Source organism: Symphalangus syndactylus, chromosome 24, assembly GCF_028878055.3.
Source record: "Symphalangus syndactylus isolate Jambi chromosome 24, NHGRI_mSymSyn1-v2.1_pri, whole genome shotgun sequence".
NCBI lineage: Eukaryota > Metazoa > Chordata > Mammalia > Primates > Hylobatidae > Symphalangus > Symphalangus syndactylus.
Genome location: NC_072446.2, coordinates 58,291,198 through 58,314,006, shown reverse-complemented (window position 1 = coordinate 58,314,006; position 22,809 = coordinate 58,291,198). Strand labels below are relative to the sequence as shown.

The following is a 22,809-nucleotide window of genomic DNA, read 5'->3' as shown; positions in this document are numbered from 1 at the left end:
ACAAAATGGAGCCCTGTGGAAGCTCTTGAGGCCATGAGCTTCCATCCAAAATGGAGGCATTTCTCCGTCCATTGTATGAGTGCAGCCTGACAGGGTCTCCTCAGACCCTTAACAGCCTAGGTGGGAGAGGGCTCCTCAGAGTCTGACCTTTAGTGTTATAGGAAGGTTACCCCCCTTCTTTTCTTTTCTTTTTTGAGACAGGGTCTCCCCCAGGCTGGAGTGCAGTGGTACGATCACGGCTCACTGCAGCCTCGACTTCTCCAGGCCCAAGCAATTCTCCCACCTCAGCCGCCCAAGTAGCTGGGACCACAGGTGTGTGCCACCATTCCTGGCTAATTTTTGTAAAGACAAGGTTGTGGCATGTTGCCCAGGCTCACCCGTCTTTCCTTTCTTTTTTTTTTTTTAAAGAAAGAGACAGGTCAGGTGCAGTGGCTCACACCTGTAATCCCAGCACTTTGGGAGGCCGAGGAGGGTGGATCACTCGAGCTCAGGAGGTCAAGGTCAGCCTGGGCAACATGGTGAAACCCTGTCTCTACCAAAAATTAGCCAGGTGGTGTGGCACGCATCTGTGGTCCCAGCTCTTCAAGAGGCTGAGGCGGGAGAATCTCTTGAGCCCAGGAGGCAGATGTTGCAGTGAGCCAAGATTGCGACACTGCACTTCAGCTTGAGCGACAGAGCAAGACCCCATCTCAAAAAAAAAAAAAAAAAGAAAGAAAAAAGAAGAAGAAAAGAGAGACGGGGTCTCACTCGGTTGCCCAGGCTGGTCTTGAACTCCTGGCCTCAAGTGATCATCCTCCTGCCTTGGCCTCCCAAATTGTTGGGATTACAGGAGTGAGTGACAGCACCAGGCCAGCCACCCTCATTTTCATTCTTTCTCTATGAAACACTGGTCATTTGAAGGGAGAAACTGCAACTCTGGGGAGTGTGGGTAGAGGTACAGAGAGCCAGGAAGCAGCATTGACAGTATTCCCTCAGATTCTGAGGGGTGAGCATCCGGGCTCCCTCGGGCTCGACTCCATCAGTGCGGAGGTCCCATCATCCTCTCACTGTAGGCCGAAGGCACAGCAGGCCTCCAAGGAACAACCCTGGGGTCATTCTCACCTTCATGCCCTCCCCGCTGCTTGGTGCTACAAGACTGGAATGTTCTCAGGGCATAGGGGTGGATGCTCTGTTTTCCTATAAATCTGCTTGGCTTGGGAGATACTTATATTCTCCATATCTGTGAGGTGTTAACTATGTAATAAAGTAGCTTTTAACGAAGGATGTCAGTGCTTTGAATATACGAATCTACATTTTAAAATAAAAGTAGAAACAGAAAATGAAGGCACTGAGCAAAAGAAGCAAATTTAACTACAAAGTGAAAGAGCTATTCATCTAGGCTAGTTTCCCTATACGGTCATTAGGGTTAGCTCAGAGCTTCCTAGTAGGCCAAGTAAAAAAGGAAACAAGATCTTTACAAATTCTTTTTCTCATAAAGGTAGAAATATACCAATTTTGAAAGGCATACTTTTTTCTTGGCATTAAGTTCCAAAAGAAATATATCATGTGGGCTAATTGATAAAACAAAATGTGAGCAGCAACAGTCTCAACCATGTTCCCACAGATGCAGATTCCCCTGCCCAACCCCTGTAATATACCTTGTGACTACCCTCTATAATAGGTGAGGGAAAAACACTAATTTTAAGTATGAACATCCCACTTCCCTGGGGTAGGCAATATCACATGTGTCTAAATATAAAGCAAACATGGAAAATAAGATAATTTCAGTTTCTCAGCAAGAAAATTCCAAAAATGCTTTTTGGCCACTTGAATATATAAACTTTTAGGGATATAGATAAAATAGTCTTACAGGTACCATTTGATTTCATAATTTAATTACATACAATTGAAATCACATATTACATAAAATAATATTTATAAATATTCATGTAGCAATCTGTTAATGGCAAAATAATACATGAAAACATCGCACTTTTCCCACTGACCTTTTGCAAAAACAATGGTATTCTAATGGGAGTCACTTTTTGTGTCGTAGAGGTTTTTGTTTGTTCGTTTTTGTTTTTTTTTTTTGAGGTGGAGTCTTGCTCTGTTGCCCAGGCTGAAGTGCAATGGTGAGATCTCAGCTCACTGCAACCTCTGCCTCCCAGGTTCAAGCAGTTCTCCTGCCTCAGCCTCCCGAGTAGCTGGGATTACAGACGCCCGCCACCATGCCTGGCTAATTTTTGTATTTTTAGTAGAGGCAGGGCTGCTGACCTCAGGTGATCCACCCGCCTCAGCCTCCCGAAGTGCTGGGATTACAGGCATGAGCTACCGTGCCCGGCCTGCATTGTAGAATTTTTAGAGAATAACAACTTCACTTCCAGCCAATAGTGGAAGAGATGTCCCTTTTTGAATCCATGTATAGTGTCCCCACCGGAAATTGTATCCCAAGCCCCGAATAGCCATTTGTATGGCATTGGAGCAGTTCCCCATCCTCACCCCATTTATCTGATAGAGGGGGCATATTTGTGATCACCTCCTTATGAAGACCTGTCATACAGCTTTTAAAAATAACCTTAAAGGATGTCAAACATTTGCAACTGGGAGGTCATTCCTTTGGGAAGTGAGATTAAATTCTACTGATTCCTTTATTCCTTATTTAAAAAGGTGACGCTCTAAGCATCTAAAACCAGAATTGTTTGTGGTCATTCCCTGCATTGTGTCCTCCCCAAACAGGACTTTGTGGTTCAAAATACAGTAGGGTCATTGACAGAACACCCTGTAATACAAAGACTTTTACAGGGCAGGATTATGTTGAGGCATCTGCTTAGTTCTGTTGTATGATGGCCAAGTGCTTAAGCTGTCCATAATGGACCCAATGCTGCAGCTCGCCCGGCGTTACAAGAGGGATGCCTTAGAAGAAGGGCGGTCCCCTGGAAGATGGAGAGCTGGTGTGCTTTGCCAGGTGCATGGTTGTTGTTGTTGTTCTGTTTTGTTTTGTTTTTTGAGATGGAGTTTCACTCTTGTCACCCAGGCTGGAGTGCAATGGCTTGATCTCAGCTCACTGCAACCTCCGCCTCCCAGGTTCAAGTGAGTCTCCCATCTCAGCCTTCCGAGTAGCTGGAATTACAGGTGCCCACCCCCACGCCCAGCTAATTTTTTTTTTTTTTTTGTATTTTTAGTAGAGACGGGGTTTCACCATGTTGGCCAGGCTGATCTCGAACTCCTGACCTCAGGTGATCTGCCTGCCTCAGCCTCCCAAAGTGCTGGGATTATAGGTGTGAGCCACCACACCTGGGCCAGGTGCATCGTCTTGAGCAGGTCACTTATATTCTTGGGCCTTGGTTTTCTTGTGGGAGAAATGAGGGGTTTAGGCTAGATTAGAGAAGGATTTCGGGCAGCCCAAGAAGGGCATGGGGATGGCATCATGTATTGGGGGGCTCTGGTGTCCTCTTCTCATTCCCAAGCCAACAGAGAGTAATTCTGCTTTGATCTATTTTATATAAAGGAATTCCAGGTAAAATTTCCTTTGAAGTAAAGATCCTTTTTTTTAATTAAAAAAAAAAAAAAGAGGAGCAGCTTGTTATTGAGGTCTGTCTGCTCTGAAGTTCTCTGACTTCAAAGCCATTGGGGTCATAGTTGTCTTCCTATTGATGGCTAATGAGGACACGGTGCGCCTGGTGATTTGGGGGTAGACGCTGCCTGGGAGCTGCGAGAGTGCACCATATGGCAGCACAGACGCTGCAGATCCCACCACAACGGTCCATTTAGCTGGAACCCCATCATCCCAGCAAATCTGCTTGGAATTTTATCAGATAGAAGCAAAGGACAAGACGTGGTTCTCCAATTTTGCAACATACTTGAGTCACTTGGTGAGTTTTTAAGACTTCTATGTCCAGGGCATACCCTATGCTAATGAAATCAAACTCTGGAGGTGGGATCCAAGCATCGGTAATTTGTAACTCGCCCCATGTGAGGCCTAATGTGCTGTCAAGTTTAAGAATAAGTGCCACTGGTACAGCCGCTTGGAAAACAGTATGGCGATTCCTCAAAAAATTAAAAATAGAATTACCATATGATCCAGCAATTTCACTTCTGGGTATATACCCAAAAGAATTGAATGCACGTTCTCAAAGAGATATTTGTGTACCCATGTTCATAGCAGTGTTATTCACAATAGCCATAAGGTGGGAGCAACCCAAACGTCTATCAATAGATGAAGAATAAACAGAATGTGTTGTGTACATACAGTAGAATATAGTTCAGCCTTAAAGAGGCAGGACATTCCGAGACATGCTGCAGCACGGATAAACCTTGAGAACATTATGCTAAGTGAAATAAGCCAGACACAAAAAGACAGATATTATATAATTCCACTTAAAATTTTTTTTTTTTTAGATTCTCTGCAAGGCAAGTTCTACACAGTTCCACTTATATGTAACTTCCACTTACATGAGGTATCTAGAGAAGTCATTTTAATAGAAACAGAAAGTAGAATAGTGGTTGCCAGGGGTTGCAGGGAAAGATGGAGACTTGCTGTTCAATGGGTATGGAGTTTCAATTTTGCAAGTTGAAAAGAGTTCTGGAGATAGGTTGCACAACAATGGGAATGCACTTAACATTACTGAACCATGCACTTAAAAATGATTGAAATGGGACACTTTATGTTAGGTATATTTTACCACAATTAATGCAATAACATAAAAAGAGTAAGTGGCATCATGAATGTCTTGCTGGTAGAAGTGAGGTCTGTGGGCCAGCAGCGTCACATCTGCTTGGAGCTGGTCACTCATGCAGTATCTGAGGCCCGTCCCAGACCTGCTGAGTCAGCACCTGCATTTTTTAACAAAAAACCCCCAGGTGGTTCGTGCACTCACTCAACTTTGAGAAGTGCTAGTTGTATGACCCAAACATTAGACCAGAGTTTAGAAGGTCAGAAGGTGTAGCAGACATTGTTGTTTGCCTACCCAGCATTCATTTCCTCTCTTCCTTCCTTCTTACAGAAACTGACATTCTCTGAGTAGCCTCATGTTTCAGAGGGGGCTCATCTCATCCACACCCCCATAGCCCCATAGTGGTCCCACTCCCCTGGCCAGTGGCTGCTTTACAGGTTGGCATGTTGCCTGGTTCTGGCCAATGAAACTAAAGGAAGTTCCGCTGGAGAGTTTCTGCGGGAGGTTGCCTCCCTTAAGGACACCCAAGAAGAAAAGGCCTCTCCTTCGTTTGGAAGTTTTTCTTTTTCTTTTCTTTCCTTTTCTTTTTTTTTTTTTTTTTTTTTTTTTTGAGATGGAGTCTTGCTCTGTTGCCCAGGCTGGAGTGCAGTGGTGCAATCTTGGCTCACTTCAACCTCCACCTCCCAGGTTCAAGCAATTCTCCTGCCTCAGCCTCCCGAGTAGTTGGGATTACAGGTGCACGCCACTACACCTGGCTAATTTTTGTGTTTTTAGTAGAGACAAGGTTTCACCATGTTGGCCAGGCTGGTCTCCAACTCCTGACCTCAAGTGATCTGCCTGCCTCAGCCTCCCAAAGTGCTGCGATTACAGGTGTGAGCCACCACACCCGGCACCTTTGGAAGTGTGCACTTTGGAATAGGACCCGAGCAAATTCTGGACCCTTGTTCACACAGAGTCATTGACTGATAAGATCCTGGGTCCACCTCATCAAAGGATTTCTTGTTATATGAGATTAGAAATGTATTTATTGTTTCAGACCACATGAGGCAGGATTTTTCATTACTTATAGCCCAGGGTTTCTTAACCTCGATGCTATTGACACCTAGGGCCAGATAATTCTTTGCTGTGGGGCAGTCGTGTGCATGGCAGGATGCTTAGCAGTGTCTCTGGCCTCTGCCCACTAGAGCCAATGGTCCTTCCCCCTCTCCCAGGTGTGACAACTTGAGTGTCTCTGGACATTACCAGTGTTCCCCGGGGAGGGGGGCCAATGGCCCCCAGTTGAGCACCACTGTTGCAGCCAAAGGTGTCGTAAAGAATGTGAAGACCTTTTTATTCTGACCTCCGACGTTGCTGGAGAGCCCCAGGAGGGCAAAAATCACTGCCTATGTCCCCGCCCCAGGGGTGTTGCAAGGATCAAAGTGAGCTCAGGTGTGTGAGAAAAGCAAACACACACAAGGTGTTACTAACCATTACCCGTCTTTGATGCTGCTGATGCATTGATAGCAATGTTGTAGTTTCCATTTATTCTTAGATTTCATAGGCAGAGATGTTTAACTTAACAGATGGCCAGCATGGATAGTGAATGGAATTTTCCCTCAGCAAAGGCAGAGCGGCTCATGAGACTTTCAGGCTTTTCCTTGCTCAGAAATTCTGGATTCTCACCCAATTCATCAATCTCAATTCTCAATCCCAATTCATCATCCCATAAAGCTATGGGTGCTGAGGCGTTCTCCTGTTAACACCTGCATTAAACACCATCTTGTACTTACGAAACATATTTTCACAGATGAAGAGTGAGATTCCTATTTAGCTGCTAAAGAGAGGTCGATGCCCTCAGCTCACACATCTGTGGATATAAGAGCCACAGAGTCAGGGGACCCTGAACAACCTCTCATGTCTTTTGCTCCCCTTCCTAGAATCTGCTAACACATCAAGGCCACTTTTCTTAGGAGCCTCCTGACTTCCCAAATCAGTGCCTTTGGATTCATCTCTTCCAGGAGAGTTCAGTGTCTTCTGAAGTGTTACAAAACGTCCTTCGGGGCAAGAAGGCGGACACGCAGAGCTCAACTTTATAGAAAGGTCTGGAGGAGAATGGGGACGATGGGGACAGGAGAGGGGATGGGGCTGTGAAAGGGAGGCGTTGGATGCACCTGATCATTTACGTCATCGAATGCTTACCATGTCCTCGGCAGAGGGACTGGTGTGGGGTGGGGAGCAAAGGCCATTAGGAGGCAGCTGCAGCCCCTTCGGGGCCTCATGATCTACTGGGGAATGTGTGGAGGACATTGGGTCATTCCTGTAACATAGTCCCATATGGTAAGGGGTAACTATCTCCAGGAACAGGGTAACTATCTTGATTTTGGTCCCCCCAGCCCCACCCCTGCAGCCCATGGGCTTTGAGGGATACTGACTTCCTTGCTGAGTCCAGAGGTAGAACACACATATCAGGCCATAATTTTTGTTTTAGGGGTTGGCATATTACAGTTTGAACCAGAGAGGGCATTTGTTGGGGGCCTCTAGGAAAAGGCAGCTTTGTGTTTCTTTGGGGGAGAGGGCTGTGGCTTGCAAAAGCAATGCTGCAGCCCAGTTCTTCCACGAAGGAGTTAAGCTGAGGATTGAGCCCATTCACAAAGAAAGACTGAGTCGACAGAGCTGCCAGGAAATCAAGCTGAAGCCTTGCTCAACCTGCGTCTGATCTACCTCTGGACTTTTCAGCAGCATGTGCTAATAACACCTCCTTATTGTGTAAACTGATTTACACTGAGTTTTCTGTTACTTTCATCATAAACTGTCCAAACTGGCATAGAATTTTGTACCAGGAAGGGAATGCTACAATGAACAAACCTTAAATGTGGATTGGTTGAGAAGAGACATTCAGGCGGAGAGCAGCAAAGATGTCTCTATCAAACTTGGAAGATGGCGGCCGGGCGCAGCGGCTCATGCCTGTAATCCCAGCACTTTGGGAGACTGAGGTGGGTGGATCACTTGAGATCAGGAGTTCAGGACCAGCCTGGTCAACATGGTGAAACCTCATCTCTACTAAAAATACAAAAATTAGCTTGGCATGATGGCGTACACCTGTAATCCCAGCTACTCGGGAGGCTGAGGCAGGAGAATCGCTTGAACCCAGGAGGCAGTGGTTGCAGTGAGCTGAGATCATGCCATTGCACTCCAGCCTGGGCAACAAGAGCGAAACTTCATCACAAAAACAAAACAAAACAAAACAAAAAACTGGAAGATGGCAACCCTCATTTAACAAAATGGCCAGTTTTGCTGGGATGCAGACCTAATGCTTATGGAGCCCATGATATTTCGAGATCTTCCAGGAAATATTCAGGATGTTGGCTACCTCTGGCAGTCTTCATTAAGGTCCTAGGAGACCCAACTCCTGGGAGATGGTGGTTCATTTAAAAGTGGAGAGGGATGAAAATAGTTCTGCTAAGAGAGAGTCTTTTTGCCTGGGGCCTGCAATCTAAAGTTGCAGGAAATTGATGAGCAAGTCCTGCTGTTTGGGAAAGCTGATTTATCTGGCTAAAGTTGGAGCACAGGCAACAAATGAGGTGACTTAAGCAAAAGCCACCTTCTCTTCCTTCTTTTGAGGTGGAGTTGGTGAGGCCGACGAGTGCTGGAGCAGCCCTTTCACCACCGTGAGGGAAGCCAAGCAAGAATAAAGCCAACACAAGGAGGGAAAGCTGGACAATCCCCAAGGAATGGCGCTGTGACCCATTCCCACCTGCAAGCTTTGGATTTCTATAATGTGTTCTTTATGATTTGAGCCAGTTTGAAGGGTTTCTAGAGAGTTTACACTATTATACAGTGTGATGAACACTGAAATAAAAGTATGACTAAAGTGTTGGGTGGTTAAGAGAGAAGGTGGGTTAATTAGCTAAGAGAAGTAAGTTGTTGCTTTAGGCATTTAGAATGGGGTGAGTTGGAAAGAACCCACTGCAGTTCTTAATATTAAGCACACTATTTTCGTGGAAATTTATTCGACTCATCTGTGGTCGTGGAAATTTATTCGACTCATCTGTGGCCATCATTAGGCTTCTCTTGGTCCATCCAGGTAGGAATGGATGTGTGAAGGCCTTAGTGGAGGCCAGTGCACCTGCATTTAGCAGACCCCAGGAAATTCTGGATGATGGAAGGAATTCTGGCATCTGTTGCCCCAGTCCCTTCGTGGGCTGAGGGAGTTCCCCAGTGTCCATGCCCACTGGGAGCAGTCAGATATCTGCTAATCCTCCTCTCTCCCCACTGCTGTCACAGGAGATGGACCACATGTCTCCCAGGCTGAGAGCCTTCCTCTCCGAACCCATTGGAGAAAAGGATGTCTGCTGGGTGGATGGCGTCAGCCATGAGCTCGCGATCAATTTGGCCACCAAAGGTATCAACAAGGTAATTCATTTTTTCTTACTTCTCTGACTTCTCTTCCCTACCTTTCTTCCCCCAGTCCTGCCAGATGGCAGTTCCTGCCACGTGTCCCTGTGAAGGGCCATCAGAGAGCAAAGCTGCCACTTGGCGGGGTGCCACATGCTTTTGTGCTATTGACCCCACGTGCTCAGGCAGCCTCAAGGGCCTGCAGATGATGGGCACATACATGTGGAATGGCTTCAGTTCAGAGCAGCTGGGCTGGGCATGATTTACTTGGTGTTCAAACACTCAGCGGTCAACAGAAGTAGCTCAGCCGCCGGGGTCTGAGAGGAGCTGTCAGGATGGATGATTTAGGTGCACTCCACGCCCCCATGAAGGGACCCATGGCATCTCGCTTGCCACTGCCAGGGCACCAGCCTGGCAATGGCAGGTGAAGAAACAGGAGCCTGGGGTCTACACCAGAGCGAGTTATTCTATGATGTCACTCTCAGCCCAAGAATGACCTCAAGGATATCCAGTGGAGTTGGAATATTCTTTTCTATGTCATCGTTTGTTTTTATGGGGCTTTTGAAAAGCTGCTTAGGGCCTCAGGAGGGGATGAGATAGTCCCAAAGACAACGCAAAGACAGTGAGCACAGACAAGGCAGACTGTGAGCTCACAGAACATGGCATGCCCAGTCAGGAGAGGCACCAGCTAGAGCTGCTGCTGTTCATTCTCCTCAGTGCCCCAAGTCAGTCTACCAGGCGAGACAGTGTTACAGAAACACCCAAAGAGGCTGGGAGCTGCTGCACACATGGCTGATGACTAGTTTGGCTTGCACCTACATCTGAACCATGAGAGCCGTGGTTTTCTGATTACCCCATTGCTCTGCACTAGCCGGTAAATATTCGGAATAACACCCCAATCTGTGAGCCAGTTTAATGTCTGGTAGATGTATCGTCAGAAACAGAAGCGCCCCATTGGGTAGATTGGATTCTTTCCTCCCAGACGAAGGAGGGAGAACCATTCTCTAGGGAACAAATTTTAAATGAAAAAATTTTTGTACTTTTATTATTTATTTATTTATTTATTTATTTATTTGAGACAGGGTCTCACTCTGTTGCTCAGGCTGGAGTGCAGTGGTGCCATCTCGGCTCACTGCAACCTCTGCCTCCCAGGCTCAAGCGATCCTCTCACCTCAGCCTCCCATGTAGCTGGGACTACAGGTGTATGCCACCACGCCTGGTTAATTTTTCATATTTTTTGTAGAGACAGGGTTTTGGCATGTTGCTTAGGATGGTCTCAAACTCCTGGACTCAAGTGATCCACGTACCTCAGCCTCCCAAAGTGCTGGGATTATAGGTGCGAGCCATCACACCTGACAAAAAATTCCTTTTTTAAAAAAAGAAATCATTCTTCCTTTTACTTTCCTATTGTGATGTAACATACCTAGGAGAATATGTGTTGATATAAAGGGTACAGATCAATGAATTTTTACACACATATGTACACCTATGTACCCACTACCCAGATCCAGCAATCAGATGTCTCCAAAATTCCAAATGGTTCTCTTGTGTCTCTTCTTGGCCAAGACTATCCCCTACCCTTAGGGGTAACCACTCTCCTGACGTCGAACACCATTGATTAAATGTGTCCATAATTGTGGGGTTTTGTGGTTGTTGTTCAGCTATACTCATTATTTTAAAAATGTTTTTATTAAGGTATAATTGACATACATACAGTAAATTTCACCCTTTTTAGTACGTAGTTCTATGAGTTTTGACACATGCATGCAGTGATGCAGCCGCTACCATAGTCAAGCCACAGAGCAATCCCATTACTCAAAATATGTCCTTGTGCTCTTCATATTCACCAGCCTCAGTCCCTGGCAACCACTGATTTATTTTCTGTCTCTGTAGTGTTGCCTTTTCCAGTTTAAGTCTGTGTGTTTGAACAGCTTAACTGTGTTTTAAATGAGGATTATAGGTGGGTGGGTTTTAGAACAAAAAATGAATGAATAATGGAAAAATGTCAGGCATCTGAAAACTTGCCTGTTGAGTCAGGGCTGTGGGGACGGTTTGTCTGTGTGCAGCCAGGTCCCTGTAGATGTGCTCCTCTTGTGTCCATGACCTCCTGGCCAGTGCAGTGAGCACTTTCCTAGAGCTGCTAATTTTAGGCACTGGCACTGGGGCTGTCACCTGTATCCTTTGCTTTGAGCCGCCCACACTTGTGATTGAGATGAGGGTCACTCTCTCCACTTTACCAATGAGGAGACAAGGGCTCCGAGGAGTAGTGCCTTGTCCGCTCCCAGGTGAGGACTGGAGCAGCCGTGGATTGTACTGTCACAAATTGCACAAGAAGATCTATGGCCAGGCGGTTATGCCCGGCAGGGAGGAGGCTTAGGCTAAATTTGGCGGTGAGACCCTGTATCAGGGTCTGGAGTCTGGCTGGGCCTGTAGTGAGACCCAGGAGGAGACCCAGATGCGGCCTCTCCAAGATGGGCAAGTGCTTCAGGGTGACGACCCATCTGAAGTCAGGGTCAGCAGTGACAGCATCCCGGGCGGGCAGATCCTGGCAGGACAGGGTTCTCAGATTTAGCCAATAAAGATGCTGACTCTTGGTGGTTTTTATTTTGTTTTGTTTTTGGTTTTGTTTTTGTTTTAAGACAGTCTCATCATATTGCCCAGGTTGGGGTGCAGTGACATGATCTCAGCTCACTGCAACCTCCTCATCCTGGGCGCAGCCTCCACCTCAGCCTCCCGAGTAGCTAGGACCAGAGGCATGCACCAACTATGCCCTCTAATCTTTTGTGTTTTTTTGTAGAGACACGGTTTTGCCATGTTGTCCAGGCTGGTCTCAGCTCCTGGGCTCAAGTGATCCTCCCAAAGTGCTGGGATTACAGGCATGAGCCACCACGCCAGCCTCTTGTATTTTCATACCTTGCCTGCAGGATGCCTAATCCTGGCACAGGGAGGGACATCTTTCTGGACCTCATGCGACCTGCTGTCTTTGCTGGCTTCTGCCAAGGTGCAGCCATCACCCTCCCCTGCTCCCTGTCCCACCCCAGGCTGGGGCTCAGCTTCAGTTTCTTTGCTGTGCACAAAGCCACGTTGGGTTCCACCCTTGCTTGTGACAGCGTTCCTGGCCTCGTCCCATGGGCTCTGCTCTCTCAGCCCTTTCTGCACCCTCTCTGTGCACCTGCTGGAATGCAGGCCCGTGGGCCACCCTCACACTTACCTCCCTGGGCTCCGCACTCAGCCATCGGCTCTCGCTATAGAGACTCCAGGGTGCTGGATGCCCTGGGGGAGATGAGACACCCCGCCGATTTATCTGGATGTCCTATTACCTCTCTGGGAGTCCCCTTCTCAAACTCTTACCAGCCCCTACATCGAGTACCTTCGCCTCCATTCCTCCTCTCACACAGGTCTTTCAGCTTTTTTTAACGGAAGATGTGGGGTGCTGGGAGGGGATTGTTCTTACTGCCTGTCCCCATTTTCCCCAGAGCTTTGGCTTTTGGCATGAACTGGTCTCCGGCTCCTGGTTTAAGTCAGGACTTTCAAAACAATTGATTCTGCCATGGATCTGCCTAAGTCTCTGCGGGAGCTTAAAAGCCATATGTGATAGCCGTCTTCTGGGTGTTTTGTATCTGCCCTTCCCAGGAGCAATCAGCGTCAGCTGTGGCCTGAGGATCTAGATCCAGACAGCGGCCGCAGGTACCTGTGCCCTTGTCCGAACTGAGACGTACTAGAAATATAAAACACACCCTGCAGTGTTAAAGACTTAGCCCAAAAAAGGAACGTAAAATAGCTCATCCGTAATTATTTTATTGATTACATGTTGAAATGATAATATTTTGGAAATATGAGATAAAATATATTATTAGAATGAATTTCACCTGTTTCCTTCCCCCTTTTTTACTGTGGCTACTAGGAAAATCAAAATCACATATGTGGCTAGCTCACTTATTTCTGCTGGACAGCACTGGTCTAGATGTAAGGGCGAAAGAGCTGTAAGGGAGAAAGGAACTGTGGAAACAGAAAATTCATGGTGCACATGCCAGTGAGGCTCTCTGTGCTTCGCTCTAGCTCTGTCTTGTCTTCTCTGACCCCCCGCCCCATCCCTGACCCCTATACTACAGCCAGACTGTCCGAGAACTACCCTCCTGCCAACCTGGAGCCTCTCTTGAAACGAGTTTTGATCCCCCTTCAAGACCCTACTCACAGCCCACCTCCCCTGGGAAGCCTTCTTTCTGCCACCCCACCCAACAGGCTCCTTTTTCTGAGCAGTTCGGGTTTTTGGTGGGAGCCCCGTGTTGTGATATCTGACAAAAGGTCGACTCTAGCTGGACATGGTGGCTCACGCCTGTAATCCCAGCACTTTGGAGGCCAAGTCCGGCAGATCACTTGAGGTTAGGAGTTCGAGACCAGCCTGGCCAAGGTGGTGAAACCCCATCTCCACTAAAACTACAGAAATTAACTGGGTGTGGTGGTACATGCCTGTAGTCCCAGCTACTTGGGAGGCTGAGGTGGGAGGATCACTTGAACCCGGGACGCAGAGGTTGCAGTGAGCCGAGATTGCACCACTGAACTCCAGTCTGGGTGATAGAAGGAGACTCCGTCTCAAAAAAAAAAAAAAAAAGGTCGACTCTAGTTTTTCTGCACGTGCCCCAGGAGTCCACACTCACAATGTTAGACGCACGGCATGCCTGTGCTTTTCTCCCTAAGTTGCTTGGAGGCAGGGGATAGGTCTGTGTTCTTTGTTCTTCTCTTCTCCCTGTGAAAACCCCGCCTAGTGGTAGGTGAATTTCCAGACATTCCCTGAATGCAGAACTGTGGGGCAGGGCCCTGTGGGGTGGGTGTGCTTGAGTTCTCCCACAGTGCAAAAGTAAGTTTAGCATTGCAGAGAATCTGGTTCGGTTCAATGCCCATTGCAGATGCCATAAAGCCATATCCTTAAGCCTAAATATTCCTCCTAAGAGCTGCCTGGAGGATAGGACTGGAGGAAACAGAAGCAACACTTGGCATTTGCTTCATGTGAAGCACCTCTAAGTGCATTACGTATATTTATCTCATTTAATTGTAAAACACAGTCCTACAAAGTACACTATTTCATTTCCATTTTCCTGATTGGAAAGTGGAGGCTCATAGAGACCACGTGTGGATTGCTCAAGATCACGTGGGGTGACAGAGATGAAATTTGAATCTGGGCGGATAGGCTGCAGGGTCTGGAAACTAAGCCACGTGCCGTCTGCCCCTAAAACTGAAGCTGTGAGGAAGGTGCTTCTCGCGTGGCTGCTCTTACCTCCTGCTCTCTCTCGCCCTCACCTCCTTACCGCGAGGTTCTGCTCCCTCCTTACAGGCGCGGCTCTGCTCTCTCTCGCGTGTCTGCCTGCAGCCAACCATAGCCCTACCTCTAGACTCTCCATGCCCGGGGCTTCCCATCTCCTCCCTCCGTTACTTCGTGGCCATTGGTGGACAGGAGCGAGACTGAGTTCAGGACCAGAAGGCCCCAGTGTGGCCAGGCCCTGCCTCCATCATGTCCCCAGGTCTCCACCGCGAAGCCTCTGAAGGCTCCGACTCGTCTCTGTCCACTCTGCTGGGTGGGCGGTGAGACGCTGCGCTCCACTGCCTGATGTCCGAGCCCCACAAGGGGCCAATCACCTAAGTTTGGGGTTTTTCTGCCTAGGGTTGCCAGATCACAATTTACGTTTCAGATAAGCAAATAATTTTCTTAGTGTAAAATTAAAAGACAGGGAGGAGGAAGAAAGGGTAAACATTCCCTGAAGTGAGGATTCACACCAAACACACAGAGTTTAAGCCGGGCGTGGTAGCTCTTGCCTGTAATCCCAGCACTTTGGGAGGATCACTTGAGGTCAGGAGTTCAAGACCAGCCTGGCCAACATGGTGAAATCTCGTCTGTACAGAAAATACAAAAATTAGCCAGGCATGGTGGTGCATGCTGTAATCCCAGCTACTTGGGAGGCTGAGGCAGGAGAATCACTTGAACCCGGAAGGTGGAGGTTGCAGTGAGCTGCAATTGTGCCACTGCACTCCAGCCTGGGCTATAGAGTAAGACTCCGTCTCAAAAAGAAGAAGAAGAAGAAAAAAAAAAAACCACAAGTTTAAATCTGAAATGACATGAAGACTTAGGCAACTGGCGAGAGAGAATCAAAGAAAGTCGTGTCACTGCACCACGGAGTCTTGTGGTGTTTGAAGTCCGTTCAGCACAGGTGCTCAGGACCTGCAGACTTGGGCAGAGAGCACTGTAAGCAGCCGGAGAATAAGAGAGGGCCGAGACAGCTTATCTCTGCTTTACAAGGCCTGGCATTATGGTGAGGACTGAGCATTTTAATGAGGGTGGATCTCAGCCAGCTATTTAATTTTGGGGGCCCACTGTAAAAGGAAAATGCGAGACCTCTAGTTCAAATTTATTAGGGGGTGTGATGGCACGAGCTTGTAGTTCCAGCTACTCGGGAGGCTGAGGTGGGAGGATCATTTGAGCCCAGGAATTTATGGTTGCAAAGAGCTACTGCCTGCTACTGAACTCTAGCCTGGGTGACGGAATGAGATCCCGTCTCTTAGAAAAAAATTAAAAAGTAGGCCGGGTGCAGTGGCTCATGCCTGTAATCCCAGCACTTTGGGAGGCCGAGGCGGGCAGATCACGAGGTCAGGGGATCGAGACTATGCTGGCTAACATGGTGAAACCCTGTCCCTACAAAAAATTATCCAAGTGTAGTGGCACGCACCCGTAGTCCCAGCTACTTGGGAGGCTGAGGCAGGAGAATCGCCTGAACCTGGGAGGCAGAGGTTGCAGTGAGCCAAGACCGTGCCACTGCACTCCAGCCTGGGCGACAGAGGGAGATGTCGTCAAAAAAAAAGAAAAAAAGAAAAAGTAATAAAAAAATAAAAGAAATTTAGTAAGACTTTCCAGATGACAAGAGCCGAGTGTTAAACCAGCTCAGGGTGCTCTTAGCACCAGGCACTGTGTGAAAACACGGCTCAGATGCAAGGGAACCCAACCCTGGCATAGGCTCAAACTGCTGCTGTTTAGCACAAGAAGTGGGCACCGCAAACTGGAGGGTGATTCCTCCCCTGCTTGGGGGCCGGCCCCTGGAGGAACCTCACTGTTTGCACTTGGAGTTGAGGGGCATTCTGCCCTTGAGCCCCCATCGTTTTATTTGTTTGTTTGTTTTGAGACAGAATCTCACTCTGTTGCCCAGGCTGGAGTGCAGTGGCACAATCTCGGCTCACTGCAACCTCCACCTCCTGAGTTCTCCTGCCTCAGCCTCCCAGGTAGCTGGGATTACAGGCGCCTGCCACCATACCAGGCTAATTTTTGTATTTTTAGTAGAGACGGGGTTTCACTATGTTGGCCAGGCTGGTCTCGAACTCCTGACCTCAGGTGATCTGCCCGCTCAGCCTCCCAAAGTGCTGGGATTACAGGCGTGAGCCACCACACCTGGCCGAGCCCCCCTCTTACTACTGCAGGAAGGAATGTAATTCCCTGGCTTGGCCATGGCCATGGCCACAGCTACAGCCACTGTCCAGGGTGGTAGGAGGACAGGGACATCTGCTCAGGGTTTCTGTGTTTCTGTGTCAGCCCTCCCACCCCAGTAGCTGAATTCTGGGGAGCTCTGGCCCAAGGAGGGAAAGGGGCAGCATCTTTTCTCCTTGATTAGGGGGCTTTCTGGAGCCGGGGGAGAAACCAAGCAGGCATCTGGCAGGGCCGTGATGGGATCCCACGACTTCAGCTTCCCTGGGGAGCAGGGTGAAGTGCTCAGGGATGAAGGGAGAAGGGAAGCCAACTTTCCCTCCTGGAAGATGCCACAGGGAGACAGGAGGGAAAACTGAGGAGGGAGTGTCAGGTTGCCACTTGGCTCCAGAGGCTGCAAGATGGGGCTTCCTGTAGCATTCCTGGAAAGTTTGCCCAGGGTCCACATGTTCCCAGGCATCCTGGCTGCTGAGCCTGTGGGTATGTGGAGGCTTTCACTAACAGGCCAGCTGATGCTGGCAATGCCACTTCTAAAACAGGCAGGGGATGTATTAGCCTCCAGGCCAGACTGCAGACAGTTGGGACGTGCAGGAATAGTGCAGAGGAAAACAGGAGACTTAGTACCTCCACCTGGGGAACGGGAGGGGTGAGTACATGTGAGGATCAGGTGGATTAAAACGTGTCAGGTGTCTAGCAGCACGTGGCCAACAGAAGTGCTAAAAAGTGCTACTTAGCATTAATCATTATTATTAAGTATTATCATGAACATTTCTCTTTATGGAGAAAGCTTTGTGTAAGCCACTTACTATTAATTATTGTTAATTATTATTAATGTTCTCTCTCCTTGGACACAGCTCTGTGTCTCTTGTTTCTGTTACCTTCACCTTGGCACCTCCCACACCTACGTCTACTGGCTCAATTAACACTTAATAAATGTTATTTTTCAAAAACATTAATTTAAATACATCTCAGTAAAATCCACCATTCAAAATGGGAAGATACTGATAAAGTAAGATGAGATCACACCAAGCAACTAAATTGCTTTTTTAAAAAAAGATTAAAGTAGCAGTTCAATATCACCACAAAATCCTGGCTTTTTTCTCTTGTCAACAACTGGACCATAACTAAAAATAAAACCCCCAAAATTCAATGCTTGGGTATATTTTATGACTGGGATTCAGCTTTTATTTGATTTCTCTTCTTAAAAAGTATGCTGTCTTTGGTTAAGATGAAGTTTGCTTTATTTTACATAACTAAAAGTAAACAGACACCATCAGGTTTTCCTGGAAAGGGCCCAGAACTCGAGGCATGGGTGGATGCTGGTTCTTGTTGGTTCCAGGCTGGAGAGCCCCCAAAACCAGCCCTGAGAGATGGGCGTTTAATGTGACCTGAGATCTCCAGCCTCCACCATTTAGTGGCTTGGCTAGTTTCTGGCTATGTGGCCTTGGGAATTCCCTCCCTCGATGTAGTCCTTGTGCCTTGTCAATAATGGTGTAATAAAACTATGAACGATGAATTAAAAGCCTCGAGGCAAGTATTAATAGCTAGAAAGCTTGAGAATGCCATAGAAATATAAATCATGGTGCACTGAGTGCTTATCTTCCATGTATTTTTTATCCACAGAGACTGAGGAAGGGGAATGTGGACAAGGTTTAGCATGTTTTAAACCTTCTATGCTCCTCCTACAGGACTACAGCTCCCAGTATGAGAGAGGAATTTACATTTTTTGAATGCCTTCCCACTTAATTCACTTAATTTAATTTGCAGAGCACACCATGTGCCTTAGGAAGGTGCAGAAACTGAGATCCAGGTTCTGTGGGTTCTTACTTCAGGTTACATGAGTTGCCTGAGATCACACGGGTGATTTGCAAGAACAAATAAATGCTAAGATGCCATTTATCTGTCAGCCCCATGTGCAGTGGTTCTCAGCCCAGGGAGATTTTGCCCCCAAGGGGACATTTGGCTACGTTTGGAGATGGTTATGATTGTCACTGCTTGGGTCGGGGAGGGAGGGTGCCACTGGCATGGGTAGAGATCAGGGGTGCTGCTGAACATCCTGCAATGTGCAGGACAGCCCCCCATAACATTTCAAGCATTGTCCAAAATATCAATAGTGCCGAGGTTTAGAAACCCCGTGCTATGGGCACAGTGGCTCACGCCTGTAATCCCAGCACTTTGGGAGGCCAAGGCAGGTGGATCACCCGAGGTCAGGAGTTCGAGACCAGCCTGGACAACATGGCAAAACCCCATCTCTACTAAAAATATGAAAATTAGCCGGGCATGGTGGCAGGCACCTGTAATCCCAGCTACTTGGGAAGCTGAGGCAGGAGAATCGCTTGAGGCGGAGGTTGCAGTGAGCCGAGATCACGCCATTGCACTCCAGCCTGGGCGACAGAGCAAGATTCTGTCTCAAAAAATAAATAAATAAAAGAAAGAAAAGAAAAGAAAAGAAAAGAGAAGAAAAGAAAAATCCCGTGCTACAACAATTGCAGAAGTAGTGAGGCGGGAATGTCTCTTACTCTGTCTGGGCTATGTGTGTGTTTCCAAGAGAAATGCTTCACTGGAGGTCTGAAGCGAGCTTCAGGAGTGTGCTAGGCCCCGGCTACTCAAACTGTTGTCCTGGATCAGCAGCAGCCGGTAGCATGTTAGAAATGCAGGCCTCTCCCTGGACTTAGACTTTCAGAACCTGCATTTTAACAAGCTCCCACATGATTCATGTGCTTGTTAAAGTTTGAAGAGGGCAGGGTCTGATTCATTCCAGGGTGGATGGCCCTCAAACCAGCCCTGAGAGATGGGCTTTTAACTTGGCCTTAGCTCTCACCAGGTCTAAGACCCATGTCAGGTCTTCAAGGACTGACAGGCTCCCTTGAATCGGCTCTGCTCCCCCTCCTTTGATTGTCACGTGAGCCCTGGTGGTTGGGGAGGAAGAGCGCATCTGAGCTGGCTTATGATAACCTTTCCCACTTTCCTCCCTGTCTCATCCCCTCCCCAGGCCTACATCCTGCTGGGACAGTTCCTTCTGATGCACAAGAATGAAGCCGAGTTTCAGAGGTGGCTCATTTGCTGTTTTGGTGCCACTGAGTGTGAGGCCCAGCAGAGTTCTCACTGCCTGAAGGAGTGGTGTGCCTGCTTCCTGTAGACACAAACCTCATCGCTGCCCCCCACCCCCTGGGGAAAATGACACCCTCTCCACCTATGCCCAGGCTCCGAGTCCTCATTTGTGTTTTTAATTTTAACGATACACGCCCATTATAAACAGCAGTTCAAGAACATAAAACAGGACAAACACAAGAGAAATGACTCCCAAACCCACCACCCAGAAACCATAGTCACTCCCCTTAGATGAATACCATGTCAAATATCTCTCAGCAAACAATTTATATGAAAGAATGGATAATTTTATTTAAAAACAGGAATTGAATTTTAAGTCAGTGTATTAGTGATCTATTGCTGCATAACAAATAGTCCCAACATGTAGCAGCTTCTCAAAACAAACAATGATGCTATCTCACAGGGTTTCTGAGGGTCAGGAACCTGAGAGTTGTTTAGCCAGCTGGTTCTGTCTCAGGGTCTCTCATGAGATTACTCACTGTTGGCCCAGCAGCAGTCATCTGAAGGCTGGACCAGGGCTGGAGGCCCCACCTCCAAGATGGCTGCCTCACATGGCTGCTGGCAAGACACCTTGGTTCCTCACCACATGGGCCTTCCCATTGGGCTGCTTGTGGCATGGCATCTGGCTTCCCCCAAAGCTGGTGACCCTAGAGAGAGCAAGCAAGCAGGAAGCCACGGTGCCTTTTATGACCTCATCTCTGACACATGCAATATCACTTCTGCCTTACTCTATTTGTTAGAAGCAAGTCACTAAGTTCTCAAGGGAGGATAACGAAATATTCTTGAAATGATATGCATACACATTTTAAAAATCACAGTCAGTTTCTTGAGGCCTGATTTACATATAGTAAAACTTACCCTTTTCAGGTGTACATTCTATAAATTTTGACAAATTCACCAGCATAATCAAGATGTAAGACACTTTCATTACCCCAGGGAGTTCCCTCATGCATCTCTGTAGTCATCACTTCTGCCTTCCCAACCCCTGGCAACCATGAATCTGTTTTCCATCCTTATAGGTTAGATTTTTCCAGAAAGTCATGTAAATGGAATCGTATAATATGTAGCCTTTTCAGGTGGGCTTCTTTCACTTAGCATAATTCATCTGAGATTAGTCTATTATACAGGCTTTTTAAACTCAAAAAAAGGTTTATTAGATGTTATTGGTGCCCAGCCCACATCCTGTCGGTATTTGCTTTTCTAGTAGAGCCCAGTGACTTCTCCTAGCAAACACTTGAATGTCTTCTGCCTGAGGGTCTCTCTGGCTACAAGAGTGGGATCAGCCCACACATAGGGCAGAGGGGAAGTGGCAAGCAGTTAATGCCTATTAGGGCCCACAGTGATGGGTGAACAGTGATGGATAAATGTCCTAGCTTACCCTGCAGATAGGACAAACTCTGAGACAGTCTGTTTGAGCTCCCTAGTGGTATTCAGCCCTAGTTTCCCACAGTGGTCACCTGCTCTTGAACAGCTCGTACTTCTCCCCTTCCTTGTCTTGTTTCCCCACTCCACTACCAGTGTTTCCTGGGATCATCCCCCTACTCCTACTCCCTAGAAAATACTCCAATTTTAGATTCAGGTTCTGCTTCTGGGAGAACCCAACCTAAGACATAAGTGTTGGAATTTAGTTTTATTTTAATGAAAGAAAAAATTGAAATGTAAAGAATTGCTGAAATTTGATGAATTTTTTCTTCATCTCTGGATATAGCCATAAATTATTAATTCAATTTCCTCTGAATTTCAGAATAATATGGAGGAAAAGAGTAAGAGGTTAATATCGTTAGGTTTATTTTAAACTCAGGTTTTCAGTGAAAGATGGTGTGATGGCTAATACTGAGTGTCAACTTGATTGGATTGAAGAGTGCAAAGTATTGATCCTGTGTGTGTCTGTGAGGGCGTTGCCAAAGGAAATTACATTTGAGTCAGTGGGCTGGGAAAGGCAGACCCACCCTTAATTTGGGTGGGCACCATCTAATCAGCTGCCAGTGCAGCTAGAATATAAAGCAGGCAGAAAAACGTGAAAAGGCTAGACTGGCTTAGGCTCCCAGCCTACATCTTTCTCCCATGCTGGCTTCCTGCCCTCGAACATCGGATTCCAAGTTCTTCAGTTTTGGGACTCAGACTGACTCTCCTTGCTCCTCAGCTTGCAGACAGTTTATTGTGGGACCTTGTGATGATGTGAGTTAATACTTAATAAACTCCCCTTTCTGTCCCTCTAGAGAACCCTGACTAATACAGATAGTATGAATTCCTGCTATAAAACTAAAAAGAAATTGATATTCATGATTCTTCTCTACTTCCCTCCCACTTTTATTGGCTTTATTATTTTAATTTGTCAAGGTTTATAGCATTTACATTCTTCCCACAATTGGTTAGTCCTAGTTGTGTATCTAAGAGCTTATCACTAATCCTTGTTAGTATCATTATTTTAAAGATCATATATTTGTCATTCCTGAATTATTTATTTTGATAATGTCTTTATTGGTTGACTTGCATCAGTGTATCTATCTGTCAGAATAGGCCAGGTTCTGCTTCTGTAACAAACATCCCCCCCACATCTCAGTGATTTATCCAACACAGATTGACTTCTCTGTCATGCTACGTGTCCAGTACATGTCATCAGGGAGCTATGTCTCTTGTAGTCACTCTGAGGTTTTGGTTAATGGAGATACCCTCTCAACACACACTTCCATGATTACCACGATGGTGGGAAGGAGCCATGCTGAATTACATACTGTCTGTAAAAGCCTCTTTCTCAAAGTAATACATTCTATTTGCACTCACATTTCATTGGTCAAAGGAAATCATATGGCCACACCTAACTCCAAATGGGCAAGGTCCCTTCTGAATGCAGGAGAAGTGGGAACATTTAGTGGCAGCACTAATCAAGACCACTGTCATCAATTAAGTTTATAACTTTTTTACTTGCTAATGTTTTCTTGAAAAAACAGAAACCAACCAAAGTTTATTATTTTTCCCCTGAAAGCCTTGCAGATATTATGTTTAAGGTGATGAATATTTCCTAAATTCGTAAAGTGATTGGAATATTTCTGCTGGAGTCTGTTAGCTCTTTCTAGCTCTGCTTTTCTTGCTCTCTCCAAGGAGAAACCAAAGAATCAAGAATTCCAGGAGAGCCAGTGGGTTGGCCCAAAGATTTAAATAGCTTCATCTTCTGAGAGCTCCAGGGCTCAATAGCCAGAAGCTTTC

General features: G+C 46.9%; 1 protein-coding gene across 5 annotated transcripts in view; it reads left to right on the top strand.

The window, feature by feature from the left end:
* Nucleotides 1-19,687, top strand: part of BANF2 (BANF family member 2) — a 36,213-nt gene extending 16,526 nt beyond the window's left edge. For 3 of the 5 annotated variants that reach the window (XM_055266726.2, XM_055266725.2, XM_063633951.1), the window contains 3 exons: nucleotides 6,569-6,731; nucleotides 8,916-9,044; nucleotides 19,484-19,687. In XM_055266726.2, the coding sequence (XP_055122701.1) occupies nucleotides 8,919-9,044; nucleotides 19,484-19,630 (273 nt within the window). In that variant the 5' untranslated portion in view covers nucleotides 6,569-6,731; nucleotides 8,916-8,918 and the 3' untranslated portion in view covers nucleotides 19,631-19,687. Of the gene's footprint in view, nucleotides 1-6,568; nucleotides 6,732-7,458; nucleotides 7,618-8,910; nucleotides 9,045-19,483 lie in introns of those variants that run through there. The other 2 variants (XR_008654660.2, XM_063633952.1) reach the window with 2 other exon arrangements.
* The last annotated feature ends 3,122 nt before the right edge of the window (nucleotides 19,688-22,809 follow it).